This window comes from Suricata suricatta, chromosome X (genome assembly GCF_006229205.1).
Source record: "Suricata suricatta isolate VVHF042 chromosome X, meerkat_22Aug2017_6uvM2_HiC, whole genome shotgun sequence".
Lineage (NCBI taxonomy): Eukaryota > Metazoa > Chordata > Mammalia > Carnivora > Herpestidae > Suricata > Suricata suricatta.
In genome coordinates, this window is record NC_043717.1 from 2,965,838 (window position 1) to 2,981,956 (window position 16,119).

At 41.2% G+C, this 16,119-nt stretch overlaps 1 protein-coding gene across 6 annotated transcripts in view; it reads right to left on the reverse strand.

Moving 5' to 3' along the window:
* NLGN4X (neuroligin 4 X-linked) overlaps positions 1-16,119 on the reverse strand; it is a 309,862-nt gene that overhangs the window by 126,395 nt on the left and 167,348 nt on the right. For 4 of the 6 annotated variants that reach the window (XM_029930273.1, XM_029930269.1, XM_029930271.1 and 1 more), the window contains one exon: positions 3,104-3,163. The exons of the other annotated variants lie outside the window; for them this stretch is intronic. In XM_029930273.1, the coding sequence (XP_029786133.1) occupies positions 3,104-3,163 (60 nt within the window). The remainder of the gene's footprint in view (positions 1-3,103; positions 3,164-16,119) is intronic. 6 annotated transcript variants of the gene reach the window in all.

Here is a 16,119-nt window from a genome sequence, read left to right on the forward strand (position 1 = left end):
CTGCTTCAAAATGATCATTCACTTTTACCGTCAGCGCCCTCTTTGTTCAAATATGAGCCTACAGGTGCATTTTCAACTTAAAAATGAGAGAACATGAGTACGAGTGAAGCCGATGGTGGAATACTCCAAGTAAATGGTTAAAAATTATCAACAGAACAGAAGCGTGTGAAATCAAAACCAGAGCAAATGAAGACATCCAAGCAAAGGTCTTTGTTCTAGTTCACGGACTGCAGTAAATATCTCGACATAGTTGACTAACAAAAATGAAAGAGACGGAGGGGGCGCCTGGGGGGCTGGGTGGGTTGATAGTCCAAATGAGGCTCAGGTCTTGACCTCACTCAAAGCCCAAGTCAGTCTGTTTGCTGGCAGCTCAGAGCCTGCAGACGGCTTCAGATTGTGTCTCCCTTTCCGTCCGTCTCTCCTCTACTCATGCTCTGTCTACCCCCTTCTCTCTCAAGAATAAATAAACATTAAAATATTAAAAAAAAAACTAAAGAGATGTAATAGAAATGACACAAGACTCCAACCTCAAGATGAAAGGACGGACATGCAATCTATTTTCAGAAGTATATAAACTCCCACTGAGAGTTCCAGCCACCGGGTGCCCTTGGTAATGACTTTGTGGCTTTATTTCATAACGATGTAAAAACAGTGTTTCGAAACGGTCTATAAGGACAGGAATTCGGAGACCATATGTCCATCTGTGGAGCCTGCTTTTTGAATGGGTATTGATTAAATCACCTCTTTAAATCAGTCCTTAGGCTTACATTTAAGGTAGAAGACTGATCGCAATTATTTCTGAATATCTCTCTATTTGTATATATAGATATATACACATAGGTGTGTAAATAATTTACATATCCGTATGTCATCAGAAGAAACCCCAATGTATGTTTATTTTCACCTTTTTTTCAATCAAGTGTTTTCTTCTAGTCACTCAACAAGACACTTGAAATCTCAAGAAAGGAATTTTAAGGGAATGAACCACTATCATGTGGATGGGGGGAAGGGCTGCTAATAAAATGAGTTATGACCACAATCCCAAAATGAGTTCATGGCGTGCCCCAGTAAGGCAGCTGGAGAAACCCACTGGTCACAGTCAAGTACAGAAAAGAGTATCACGCTCCCATGTTCCTGCAGGTCCTGAGTACATAGCAGAAGAATAGATCTTATTTTCTCACGTAAAATCCAAATAGATGGTAAAAATGCTTTCTTGTCACCCATTCACCCTGCACTACGTGGCAGTCTGAAATCCATGGCTCTCTGGAAAGCTGGGGGGTTCTGTCGCATGTATTTGTGCATCTGGCTCCTGATTTGCCAGATTTCCGCGGATTTCTCTCAGCAGTACAGGCTGTTGGGTATTCCACTGTGGTACGGGAATGAGGAGAGAATCTGACGGCTACTTGAAGGGGTTTTTTTTGGAGAAATTGCTAGGTTAACACCTCTACGCTTTCCAAATACAGAGAACAAGGTTCTCCTGAACGTGAGTGGTAATAACAAGATGCCCTCTTAATTCAAAGTAAAAACAGAAAAAAAAAAAAAAAAACCCAAACCACAGGGTATTGGTATTCAATGAAAACTCAGGGGCATTTTAATGGGAATCACTTGCATTTTGAGCACTGGGAAAATGGATCCAAAGAATCAAACAGAAATGTTCTAATTAGAGATGCAGACAGACAAAGACGTAAATTGTATCTCGGGCTGGTGTAAAAAGAAAAAAAAAAAGGTTTTGGGTTTTGTTTTAATACATTTTTCTTTTTTTTTCTTTTTACATGATCTAATGGAATCTTTTCAATTTTTTTCTTTGTACATAATCTAATGCAATTGAAAATTTTTTTTTGTTTTAGTCCATTTTTCAATTCAGAGAAAGCCGCCGGCATTCTGGGGCCATCCACAAGGGAGACACTGGCTGGTGAGTCAGGTGTGGGATGTGCTACGTGAAGGTCATCAGGAAAGACCTTGCAAACAGAGCTAGGCACAGCCCTGGGAACACAGGGGAGTAACAATAATCGTAAAACAGTAATGATGTTAAAAGCAGGCGTGAAACCGGCATTGGCCAAACATCCGGGACCCAAGTTGACTACAGGGCCCTATCCAGAACTTGAGGTGCCGTCTACAGGGCGCTATCCGGAACTTGAGGTGCCGTGCACGGACTGCCTTGTGTTTAAAGCACAGGACCAAGGCCCTCGGCTATTGGTTCTGCGGAAGGCTTAGGCGACAGCCTGGTCTTTGTGATTCAGAGCCGCTATCTCCCATAGTTTCAAAAGCATCGGTTTCCTTCTGGTGGCCAATCCAGCGATTTGGGATGCTTCAAGGAACAACATTCCATAGCATCCAAACATCTTTTGGTGGGTGGGGGAGGAGGCAAGAACCGTTTTCAAAGTAGCCGGGGTGTGAAAAGGAAAAGGTAGAGATGTAGCGTTTTGGCCTTTTTATGTTTCACATCTTCGCTCTCCCTGTTTTTTTTTTAACCCCCATTTAAATGCTTCTAAAAGGCAGGCATCAGAGAAAGGAGATCTCGTTAAAACACGTTTTCATGTATTTCACTGTGAGCCAGACAAGATTCTTTGAAATCTGTGGTTGAATCTGGATATTCAAAAAAAAGAAAAAGGAAAAAGAAACAAAGCAAACCAGAAAGGCCAGACACCCAAAAAGGTCTACGCAGGTGTCTCTCAGGGTTTGGCAGCTCAGAGAAGACATTTAGAAAACAAATCTCCAAAAGACAATATTAACTTACAAACAGCTTTGGAAGGAAGAAAAGAACATATACATGCATGTTCTAAAACTTCGTTTCCTCTTCTTATGACCAAGCCAAAAAAAAAGGAAAAAGAAAAAGAAAGACATGGGATTCCTTGTAAATACTATTTTTTTAAACTCACTTCCTATTTAGAAACGTGGATACTTCTTACAGGTGGCTTGCATTCATCAACAGGTCATTGGGATTAAAAATCAAAGTGGTTTTCAAACAAGAAGAAAATAAAGAAGCACACAAAAGTGTACTCGGTTCAGAGAAGGGGAGGAAAAAGAGATTGAAATTAAAAAAAATAGAGAGAGAGATATAAAATCATGCATCAGGGTCGAGCTTTGAAAAAACAAAAAATACCTTCATCTTCACCACGGTCATTACTGGTTATATCATCTGCGTTTTTCTTTGTGTTGGCTCCTGGGGTCATAATGAGAAGGAAAATAAAGGGAAAAAAGAGAATTCAAAAACAACAGGTTTGCAAAAAAACCAGAAGAGAGATACTACCCAGTAAAAGAAAAAAATGTCACACAAAAAGTTGAAATTTGTTACATTTGGATTTCAGAAAAATGAGGTAGGGGCAATGCAAAATGCATAAAAACATAAAGATGTCAAGAAGAACAAATTCAAAACGTTACTTGCGAAAAAATATTCTCTATCCTGTGAAAATGCAGTTTGGGGGTTAAAATGACAGTACTGCAAAAAAAAAAAAAAAAAAAAGAAAAAAGAAAGAAAGAAAGAAGAGCTAATGTGAGTTTGAAAAAAAGAAAAATAAATTATTAAAAAAGATTTCCCACATTCTCAAAAGAAATGCACATGAAGTATTCAATGTTCTTCTAATTTTAACATATTACAATCTACATAAATTCATGAAACGTCAGCAATACACTTAGGTTACCAAATTCCATAATGGAAGAAGAAACACATTTATGTAATAAACACAGGACTTTCGATAAAATACTTAAAATTCACATTAGTTCCATGCAGATGAATTTAAGACACAGCATATCAAATACAAAGCAGAAACGGTAGTTAATTTGTTAATTTAAATCATGAAATTCACCTCTCACCAGCGGCTACAGAACTATCCCGAATTTGCTCCTGTTTATTACAAAAAAAATATGCAACAACAAAACCACCGCTTTCTATCAGGATTTCTTAAGTTAAAACGTGATCGATCATGTTCTTTCTGTTTGAAACACTTATTAATATTACTTCAATGCTATCACTCGTTGAATTTAAGATAAATGTATAGTAAAGTCACGTACCTTGACGACCTGAAACAGAAACCAGATCAGAATTTCCATGTAGACAAAATATGGGTGGGGGGGGGTCCCCTCAAGTACATCAAAAAGATTCTCTTCTATACTCTGTATGCGGTGCACCATTTTCCTTTTTGGGTTTCCCAGATAACAAACATTTAATTTGCTTGAACTGTTGGGTTAATTCGCTCACCTGTCTTCTTTTGATAGACAGACACAGCATATGCATATTCCCGATCCAATAACGTCAAAAGGGTCTGAACCACATCCTTCTAGAGGTTCTATGTAACTCAAAGGGACTCGGCATGCTTTGAAGCCAAGATGTGAAGTTGTGGTGTTTCTGTAGTCTGAGAACACTTGCATATTGTCTATTTTATGTGGATTAACACCTCTTACCACACACACCTGGGTGGGCAGGAGATCTGATTTGTTCATTTTTGAGGCTTAAATATCCCCACTGTCGATAATTTCAAGCTACCCATGTAAGGCCACTGGAGACAGCTGCAGAGAGGTATATGGGACCCCTGGAAACGCCAGCCTAACTCCACCTCATCCATCTAAAAGTAGAGTTGAGTTTTCTAGGAAATCCCTTTCCTCCTTACAAAACATTCATGTACAATCCCTTAGAAAGTTTCTTGACACTGCTATGCCAATCTGTTACAGTCCTTAGCTTGAGATCAACATCTATTTAAATCCAATAATAGTACTGCATTTAAATATCTATCAAGGGGCAGCTGGTTGGCTCAGTTGGTTAAGAGTCTGACTCCTGATTTCAGCTCAGGACGTGACCTCATGGTCCCGGAGATCGAGCCCCATGTCAGGTTCTGCGGTGACAGCTCAGAGCCTGCTTGGGATTCTCTGTCTCCTTCTCTCTCTCTCTCTGCCCCTCCTCTGCTCGTGCACGTGAATGCCCTTTCTCACAAAATAAACTTTCTAAATATAAATAAATACCTAAAAAACTTTAAAATATCCAGTGAGCTTGACTGTCCATTGGGTTGTGTTTGTCAGCGTTTATCAGTATAGGATCTATTTCAAAGTGAACTCGGGGACTGAATTTATGATAAAACTGTGTATAGGAGCTTAAAAGGGATGCTTTTCTTAGAGAATTATGCTGCGAGAATCATCCACAAAACTGTGTTATAGTCCTCACGTCTGAAAAAAATTTTTTTCCATTCCTTTATGTAAGATTTTGTTTCATTAAAATATTTTTTAATGTTTAGTTTTGAGAGACAGAGACAGAGCTTTAGCATGTGAGGGGCAGAGAAAAGATAGAGGGACACAGAATCTGAAGAAGGTTCCAGGCTCTGAGCTGTCAGCACAGAGCCTGACACGGGATTCAAACCCATGGACTGTGAGATCATGACCTGAGCCGAAGCCGGACGCTTAACCGACTGAGACCCCCAGGTGCCCGTCTCTTTGATTCTCTAACAAATGTTTTGGTTAACCAAAGTGTGATATTTAAGAGTTTTCCTGACGTATGATTTACATCCCATAAAATCAACTCATCAAAGTATAAGATTTGATGATTGTTTTAATGGAATTGTGCAACTAACTGCATAATCCAATTTTAGAACATTTGCATCAAGCCAGAAAGAGTGTGTCTGAGCCTCAGTCTCATTGACCTACTTTCATTCTAGATTGGCCATTTCCGGATGTATAAAAGAATCCATATAATGTGTAGTCTTCTGTGTCTAAAGCAGACACTTTTCACTTAGCATGTTTTCAACATCATTTATGCTATAGCATGAATCAGAGCTTGATTCTTTTATATGGATAATACTCCACTGTACAGATAGACTGAATTTTGTGTTTCCACTCATCTGTTGGTGGTCACATGTACTCCTTCCACTTGGCGGCTATTATTTCTTTCTACATTTATTTATTTTTGAGAGGCAGTGAACAAACGGGAGGGGCAGAGAGAGAAAGAGACACAGAATCTGAAGCGGGCTCCAGGCTCTGAGCTATCAGGCAGCACAAAGCCCGATGTGGGGCTCAAACCCACAAACCGTGAGATCGTGACCTGAGCCAAAGTCGGACCCTCAACGAACTGAGCCCCCCAGGCGCCCCACTTGGTACCTATTAGAACGCTGCTCTGAACACGTGGGTACAACACTGACATTAGATAAAGGTGTTTCTTTCTCTTGGGTAGATATGTAGGACTGGAATTGCTATTTTATATGGCAAATCGATGTTTAATTATTTTTAATTGTTTTAATGTTTATTTTTTGAGAGAGGGAGACGGCGAGTGGGGGAGGGCAGAGAAAGAACACGAGCAGGGGAGGGGCAGAGAGAGAGGGAGACACAGAACATGAAGCAGGCTCCAGGCTCCCAACTGTCAGCAAGCAGCCGGACCCTGGGTTCGAACCCAAGCATGCTGAGATCATGACCTGAGCTGAAGTTGGTACTTAACCGACTAAGTCAGCCAGGTGTCCCTCATGTTCAATGTTTGGAGAAAGTGCCAGAATGTGTTCCAAACCAGGTGCATCGTTGTAAATCCCCACCAGCCTGTATCTGGGTTCCAATTTCTGCATCCTCTAGTCAAGACTTCTGTTACCTCTTTGGGGGCAGCCAGTCTGACGGGTGTGAAACGGTGTGTCTTTGCGGTTTTAAGTTGTAGCCAGCTGATGTCAATGGATGACTCGAATATTCTCACGGTCCATCCTCTTGGATGAAATGCCCACTCAAGTGCTTTGCCTGTCTTTAAAATTGGTTCTCTGGGGCGCCTGGCTGGCTCAGTCATTTGAGCGTCCAACTTTGGCTCAAGTCATGATTTCCAAGTTTGTAGGACTGGGCCCCGCATCAGGCTCCGTGCTGACAGCTCAGAGCTTGCAGCCTGTCTGTGGATTCTGTGTCTCCCTCTCTCTCTGACCTTCCCCTGCTCACGCTGTCCGTCCCTCTCTCTCTCAAAAATAAACAAAACATTAAAAAATGAAAACATTAAAACAAATAAATAAATAAAATTGGGTGGTCTGTCCCATATTATTGAAATGTTAAGGATTCTTTATATATTTTCAGATACAAGTCTTTTCCCAGATACAAATCTTTCCTCCTGGTCTGTAAGACTTCTCTTTCGGTTTTCTCAGGGGGGGCCTTTTGAAGTGCAAATGTTTGTATTTAATTGTGAGGACGTCGATTTTATCAATTTTCTTTCAAAAGTGTGTGCTTTGGATTATCCTCTCTGAGAAATCCTTGCCTAACCCAAGATCCTGAAGATGTTCTCTTATGTTTTTTCCTGAATGTTGAAGAGTACGTATAGTTCTTCCCTGCTTGTAAGTGTCTGAGTTACTTCAGTGTATGATGTGGGGTTAGGGTTGAAATTCATTGTTTGCATCTGAATATCCCACTGTGATAGGACCTTTTCTTAAAACACTAAGTTTTCCTCATCAAATTCTTGACACACGATTGCTAAGGGCAGTTGACTGTAAATGCTAGGACTCTATTTATTCCCGGATTCTTTTCATTATACTCCATCCTGCGTTTCTATGAACACGAGTCTCCAACTGTCCTGAAGACTATAGGTTTGCAGGATGCTTTAAGACGGGCAGAAGTTTGCCAACTTTCTTCCGCTTTGTCAACATACTTTGCTTATTCTAGATCCTCTACCTCTGACACACAAATTTTCAAGTGAGCCTGTCAGCTGCAGAAAAAAAAAAATCACCCACCGAGATTCTGACAGAAATTATTTGCCAAGCTGCAATTCTGAATTAATTTCATACAGCAGAGTATGACCCAGAAACATAATTAGGGATCACCTTTAATGTTCTACGTGTATTTAATTTTTCACCCGTCTGTTCATTTTTAGTAAGTTGTTGCCGCATTTTTCCTTGCAAATATTGCTGATTAAATGTCCCCCACAATAAAACAACAATGGAGTTTTCCTGAGTATCTAATTTAGCTAGAATCATGAACCGTGGGAAAAAGATTTTCCTGGAATTTATTCCACAGTAAAGTCATCTTGTGCAAACCAAAAAAAAAAAAAAAAAAAAGCGCATTTCAAAATCCATAGACGCCGGGAGTTTTTTTCCTCCCACTCCATGTCCGCACCATAAAGTGCCAGAAAAATATTCCTTTGCATCTAACAATTAGCCCCTCTATCAAACCTCCATGGGGAAATAGCCCTAAATATTAAAGGGAATATTTAAGCAACTTCAAACAAATGCATAGCTGTTCCATTATTAAAATTTAAGTATGATTTTATAAATAAAATATTTCAACGGTGCTGGTCCTTGAAGGATTTCTATCATTTTTTTATACCTGAGCCTCTGATGTTCGCGCCTCATGCTTTATCTACATCATTTAAAAAAGAAAAACTACTGAAAAGAGTCCTTTGTATCCTAAATGGAAAAGAACTGCTTAGTAGAGAATTCAGAAAGGGTAGAGCCCGGTAAAGGAAAGGAAAATCAATGAAAATCCTTCAGATGCTGGTATTAACATTTTCAGGCAAGAAAATAATTTCACAGTTTCATTTTTTACTGTCCATTAAATTGGTTGCCACTTATGTACGCTAACACTCATGGGTATGAGAGGATCACATTATTTATGCGAGAACGTAAAGGAATGATAGAACGTGGAAAACCTTTAGAATTATTGCTTTCAAAAGGACATATTTTATGAAAGATGTATTTACTAGTTCACATTTTTTGTCTCTCAACAGTGCAAATTCCAAGTGCAATGGTGCCTTGTTTACTTAAATACAAAAAGAGCGTGTCTTAGCTAAATGCATTATTTTCATCACACAGGAAGTTGTGTAATGGGCTCTAGGGGACAGAAATGCTTTTCCTGGCCACCACACGTGGGTGTGATTGATTACTTTGTCCCTCGGCCACAGAGGCATGCCTCTCTTTCATCTTCTAATTCAATAATGGGCTCATTTCAGCAGTATGCTGAATGGGGTCTGACCCACGACAAAGTGCCCACGCCTCATTACTTAACTCACTGGCGAACCCATTCCATTTCCAAACAGGTATTGATGCTTCAAAGATGCTAGACTTGACCACCAAAGGCTACCACTGGAATACTCCACACACACCCCTTAACGTATGTTCTAACTTTACTAGAACATGGATCTGAAAGATACCAAGGAACACTTCATCGGTGGGTCTCATCCAAAGCATGGGTGCCTCGATAAATGGGCTCCCCACGAAAGAGTTCACTTTCTGCATCCAAAGGAATCAACAGAGTTGATCTCCCTGTGTAGTTAGTGCAGCCTTCAAAGGACAGGCCTCCTGACATCGCATCTGGGATGTTTGTTCATCACATGCCTTGGTGATGCAGGGCAGGAGATACACACGGGGTCGGCCAGGGGAAGTCAACAGCATCCTTCTTTTTCTTTCATCTTTATTTATTTTGAGAAAGAGAGAAAGCATTGGTGTGGGAAGAACAGACAGAGAGGGAGAGAGAGAATCCCAAGCAGGCTCTGCACTGTCAGCACAGAGCCCGACACGGAGCTCAATGCCCTGAACTGTGTGATCGTGACCGGAGCCAAAACCAAAAGCCGGAGACGTCACCGACTAAGCCACCCCCGTGCCCCAAGGAGGATTCTTGGTGACCAGAAAGCCTTAGGAGACAGAACCTACGGCAGCCAACGGATTTCTCTGGAGTCCTCAGCAAACGTCTGCTCTAAGACCATTTTGGGAGGGCATGTCCAAGTTTGAAGGCTCCTGCTCCGGGACGTATGAAGAGACAGAAGTGCTGAGCTACTGGGTGTGGTCTTGAGGTCAAATACCTACCGTTCATCCCACAGGCAATTTTTATGTGACTGCCACGTGCTTGAGATTTTCCTGATCCTTGTGAATTTTTCCAGCAAGATGTTCTGCCAATCAATGTATCTGGTTTGTGCATGTGTCTGTGACTCCAGTAAAACCAAAGTCTAAGTCTTTCTAATTTTCTACCAGTTTCGAAATGCCTCATTGTACTAGTGAAAATACCAGGAGGTTGTTTTTTGTAGTTGTTTTTAATTTTTTTGCATGTTTTCTCTGATTGTCTTGGGAGAACAGATTGAGAGAAATTTGAATAATAATTTGTTCTTTTGGAATTAGGGAAAATTCTTTTCACCCTTTTTTTTGGTTGATATCAAAATAAGCCTAAAAGTGTATAGGTCTCTGATATACGTCTGTGTGCCTTATTAAAATATCAAGGCATTGCATAGCTTTACATAAACATTTTTTGTTGTGAATTTGGTTATTGAAATGTTTCTGTTCTTGGGAACAAAACACAAACCTCACTAGATTTATAGGGGTCTCTCCTTTTTATTAGAACACTCAGCTGATAGAAATATTATTATCCACTCACACAATCTCCGTGAGCTTGAGATTAAATCACAATGTATTTAGAAGCTGGAACTAATTTGATATTGAATTATGCTTGGTGCCTTTCCTACACCTAATATTTAGAAAACTCATGTTGAAAATGAAATTGGGTTTTATTTGCCCCGAGATACCTCCAGACACGTTGTATTAAAAAAAATATGAGAAGCCTATCTAGATACGTATATAGGTACACATTTTCACTCTGCCTGCTAAGAGATTCTGGGAGATTTTGAGTCCAGGGCCATGGTTTTAACTCCAATAAAAAGCTTCTTTCTGTCGTCAGATCACAGGCTACCGTCAACTGGGTGGATCTCTACGCCGTGACACTTTTCGCTTGTGGCACCGGAATTACAGGGAGCTGGGACCTTTGGCATTTTGTCCCCTTGCTCTGTATATAGAGGAAGGAACTGTGTACATGCAGAGTCACTTGTCCAGGATCGCTAATAAAATCTATCCAGTTGCCTTTGACTTTCCGTGTGTCTGACTTGGGGACCGCTGCACAGTCATCCCCTAAAAATAAAATGTGTTTGGATTTATGCAAAACCATCCCTACTCTGCAATTCCTGAGTCTGTTGTGCCAAGAGCGGCCTCACTGAATGGCCCCAAAGAGGGCCCGCCAACTATTTTTTAAGAATCACAAGTCACTGAAGCCTTTGGAAAGCAGGATGATATCTTAATGCAGATGAGGCCTTTTGCAACTCTATCTGCTTCTGAAGTTCGCTGACTGGCCACAAAAGAGCCGTTTGCTGTTCTGTTCAGTGAGAACGTTGAACACATCATGATACAGACAACAGAATTGTCAGCAAAGACACAAACGTAAGGGGAAGAATGTCTCTGATATCTCTCCTTCAGGGTGTCAGTGTTCACTCTACACGTATCTATTAAGGACCCTGTGATTGGCCCAAAACATCCCATGCCCTGCCCCATGGATGTGTTTAATCATCCACACCTGTGGACACACCAGTCTTGGCCAAGGAAGTGTGAAGAGACATTCGTCACACCCCAACTGGAAACATTAGCAGGCATCACATTTCTGCCATATTTTTCCCCACCACCAACCAGACCAGCATGTCCCGAATGGGGACGACCACGTAAGACTTTCGTTTGGGAAAGCAGAGGAGGTAGAGAACAATCAGCCTAAATGGACGCAAACATCACAAAAGGGTAATCAGCTTTTGTTGTTGCTGCAAGCTGCCAAAATTTTGGGGTCTTTTGTTACAAAGGCACAAGCTAGTCTAAGATCACTGTTGTTGACATCTGCTTCTCTCCATGAGACACACACACACACACACACACACACACACGTGCGCATGCACACACATAGCAACATGCATACTCAGACTAGCAGACAGCTTCCTGACATGCCAACATATACCTCAATCCAAGAAATCATTTTAATTTTTTGTCATCTTCATTGATTTTTGAGAGAGAGTGTGAGTGGAGCACGGGCAGAGAGAGAAGAAGGTACAGAATTCAAAGCAGGCTCCAGGCTCTGAGCCCCAAGTGAGCTTTGAACCTGCAAACTGAGATCATGAGCCAAAGTCAGACGCTGAACCAAAGGAGTCACCCAGGTATCCCAAGAAGTCATTTTAGATCGGAAGTGTGTCTGGCTCCCCAGTGCACTTGAAATTTGCAAATCAGAGCCAACATGATAGTTTTTCCTTGGGGCACATGGTTACCTTTATAGAAACTTACTTTTTTCTGGTACGTGGCACTGTCCATATCGTGCAATAAGAAAGGGAACGTCAACATAGGGTACGAAGTATCTACATAATTATGGTGACCAAGCACAACACTATCATGTTATACCCTGAATACCAGGCAAAAGAAAGCAACTGGAATCCAATCATCAGGGAATCTCTGAAGAACTCAAAAGAATCTCATATCTAAAAAGATGGTATACAACCTTCCTTCAAATATGCTGGTTCTCCAATAACACAGAAATGATGTCTTGTACAAACACTCCATAAATGGTGGGTCATGTTATTGCCAGAAGTGAGATTATTTTTCAGAGTTCTCCATACATTTGCTGCACTCTTACGCCTCCCACATTTTGCTCATGCAGTGTTTTCTTCCTAGCTTCTGAGACTATGACTGGTCTAACTTACCCCCTGCCCAAACTTACTCTTCACCTTTGCAAACCTTAGGACGCTGGGTCCAAGGGCCAGCAGCTCAAGGGCACGTGCTCCACCTTCCAGTCCTCAGGAGGAAATGGCGTCTTTATTAGAGTAGTACAATGTCATTTTGTGGGTGTCCCTGTTACCACCTGAGTTGTAGGTCAAATATACACTCTACACTCCCTAAGGATAGCAGGAATGTACAGATCCTTTACTGGGCAACCAGAAACGTGGAATGTCCACCAATGGGTGAGCATCATACACTATTTGGCACAAATCTATCATCTCTGTATATTACATATACACAGCAATCATGTGGATGGACCTTAAGGGCATTATACACAATTAAGACAAGTGAGACAGAAAGACAAATACTGTACGATCCCACTTACGTATGGATTCTTAAAAAGCCAGAGTTGTAAAAACAGAGAATAGAATGATGAATAGTGGTTTCCAGGGGCTGGGCGTCAGGAAATTCCGTTTAGGAATCTGAGAAGGGAGGTATGATGGATATCTGCATGTTTTGGGGCTTTTTTTCTTATTAACTTAAACTTTAGGACCAGTTTGCCACTTAAAGGAAAACAGTCAAGATAGCGCAGACACTTGCCATATGTCTCACACCCAATTTCCTCTATTATTAACATTTAACATTAGTCTGGTACATTTGTTATAATTCACGAGCCAATGCTGAAATACTATAATTAACTGAAGTCTGACATGTATGCACATCTTCTCGGTTTTTACCTAATGTCCCTTTTTGGTCCACATTCCATTTCATTCCTCATGGCATCTTACACTGTGACAGTTTCTCAGAATTTTCTGGTTATTGATGACCTTGATAGTTTTTTTTTCCCTTCCCAGATTTTACTTAAATTCAAGTTAATTGACATACAGTGCAGTACCGCTTTCAGGAGTACAACCACTGATTCATTACTGGCAACACCCAGTGCTCATCCCAACAAGTGCCCTCCCTAACGCCCATCACCCATCTAGCCCATCCCCAATTCACCCCCCATCAACCCTCACTTTGTTCTCTGTTTTTAAGGGTCTCTTATGCCTTGCCTCCTTCTCTATTTTTATGTTATTTTTCCTTTGCTTCTCCTGTGTTCTCTGCCTGACGTATCTCACTTAGCATAATACACTCCAGTTCCTTCCACGCTGTCACAAATGGCAGGATTTCATTCTTTTTATGGCTGAGTAATATTCCATTGTATACATATACCACTTCTTTGTCCATTCATCAGTCGATGGATTCTTGGGCTCTTTCCATGATTTGGCGATTGTTGACAGCACTGCTATAAACATTGGGGTACATGTGCCCCTGTGCATCAGCACTCCTGTGTCCCTTGCGTAAATTCCTAGTTGTAAATTACTGGGTCATAGGGTAGTTCTCTCTTTAACTTTCTGAAGAGCCTCCATACTGTTTTCCAAAGTGGGTGCACCAGTTTGCATTCCCACCAACAGTGCGAAAGAGTTCCCCTGTCTCTGCATCTTCGCCAACATCTATTGATGCCTTAGTTGTTAACTTCAGCCATTCTGACGAGTATTCAAGGGTTCCTTTTCTCTAACATACACACCAACACTTGTTGTTTCTTGTGTTTTTTTATTTTAGCCATCCAAACAAAAGTGAGAATGTCTCATTGATGTTTTGATGTGCATTTCCGTGATGATGAGGGATGTTGAGCATCTTTTCATGTGCCTGTTGGGCATTTTGTATCTCCTCTTTGGAAAAGTGTCAGTTCTTATCTTCTGCCCATTTCTTCACTGGATTATTTGTCTTTCAGGTGTTGAGCTTGATCATTTCTTTATACATTTCAGATACTAGTCCATTATGTGATATTGGTAGTTATGAAGAGCTCCTCTCTAGGAATTCTGTAGAAGATCCCAGAATTGGGTTTGTCTGTTTTTTCATTATTTACTGGGGTTATAAAATTTGAGGAGGAAGCCCAGAGCGGCCAAGCACCCTCGTCACCCCATCACATCAAGTGTGTGCATCGCTGTGACGCATCCCTGCTGACGCTGGCCTTAGGGCCAGGTTAACTACCTGACCGAGGGGTGCTTGCCAGCTCGCTGCACTGTCCACTCCTCTCCGAATGGTGCTCTCTGGAAGGAAGTCCGAATGCACAGCCCAGCCTCGCGAGTAGACATTCAGGCTCCACTGCCTTGAGGGAGAGGATCTGCACCTTCATGCAGAAATGCTTCTTCACGGGGGCTGTGTCTTCACTCCACATGGGAGGGAGAATAACGTGACCCATTCCCCACGAGATTCACACCCTAATCCCCAGAACCTGTTAATACGATGTGACACGTCACAAGAGGGAATGGAAATTGCAGACACAATGAAGACTTTTAAATCAACGCATTACCCAGGATTATCCAGAGGGGCCCAATGTCATCACAAGAGTAGTTCAGAGGGGATGAAGGAGGCAAAAGAAGAGAACCAGTGTCGGAGACAGACTGGAAAATACGACACCTGTGGAATTGGCAGATTGAGAAGGGGCCTGTCAACCAGGAAATGCAAGTGACCTTTGGAACTGAGAGAGGCAACAAAGAGATTCTCTAGATGTTCAGATTTCTCTAGATCCTCCAAAGGACCGCCATCTTGTGAAATACTTTGATTCCAGTCCAGTGAGATCCACTTGGGATTTCTGACCTTCAACACTGTAAGATAAATCTGTGTTGTTTTAAGCCCATAACTATGTGGTGATTTATTACAGCACAAATAGAAAACTCATACATCCTGTTTCATTTCTTTATTCATTCCTTTATGTCAGTAAGGGGTTATGGATGTTTACTTTATACTCTGAATCATACTATTTTGTTCCTTGTTTTGCTATTTTGAACTACCTATTTTGTTCTTGAATTGCTCAAGCATGGGCCAGTGAGAATGCTTTTATTTGGCTTCTGTGACACTTCGATATACTCTTATCCTTGAGGTTTGGTTCAGTTTTGTTTGGGTGTTTCGTTTTGTTTTCTTTTACTTTGTTAGCACTTACTTACTAGAAAGTGTTGTATGTTCATCTTATCTATTTCCTGCCCCATCTCTAGAATCAGACACCTTTCCAAGGAGCTCAGCTTCCTTCTACTTGACATTGTACAGGTCAAGATTTTACAGGGTCAAGAAGCTGAAGGAGACCAAATGTAGATGTGTACAAACAACGCATGAGCCAGCTGGTGAGAACACAATAGGCTTCATGGCACAGAATCGTGTCCGTCATTCATACTACCGGTGACAGAGTCAAAATGTGCACATCACCTTGTTCATCCCGCAGTTCTATTACTACAACAGTGATTTCATGATGACACTGCTATCTTTAAAATTATTTGACCTGTTTATATACTTTTTGAGAGAGAAAGAGATGGAGCACAAGATGGCGAGGGGCAGAGAGAGAGACATAGAATCTGAAGGCTCCGAGCTGCACCTCATTATGCAGGTTACTAACTAAATTGTACTGTTTCTGTAATACGGATGCTTCATAAGCATCTGAACACTTGTCAGGAATCATTTTTGGCCCCATAATACAGATGAGACAACTGGAGGGAATAGTACCTAAAGAACTTGGTCCGAAAGGTCAACCTGCCGGAGTTTTGAAATTCCAACTCAGGCCCCCAACACATCACAACAACACAAACGTCAACTTTTTAGCAAATGGGGAAAGAAATTATGTTATGCAAGGTGTAGGTTAGTC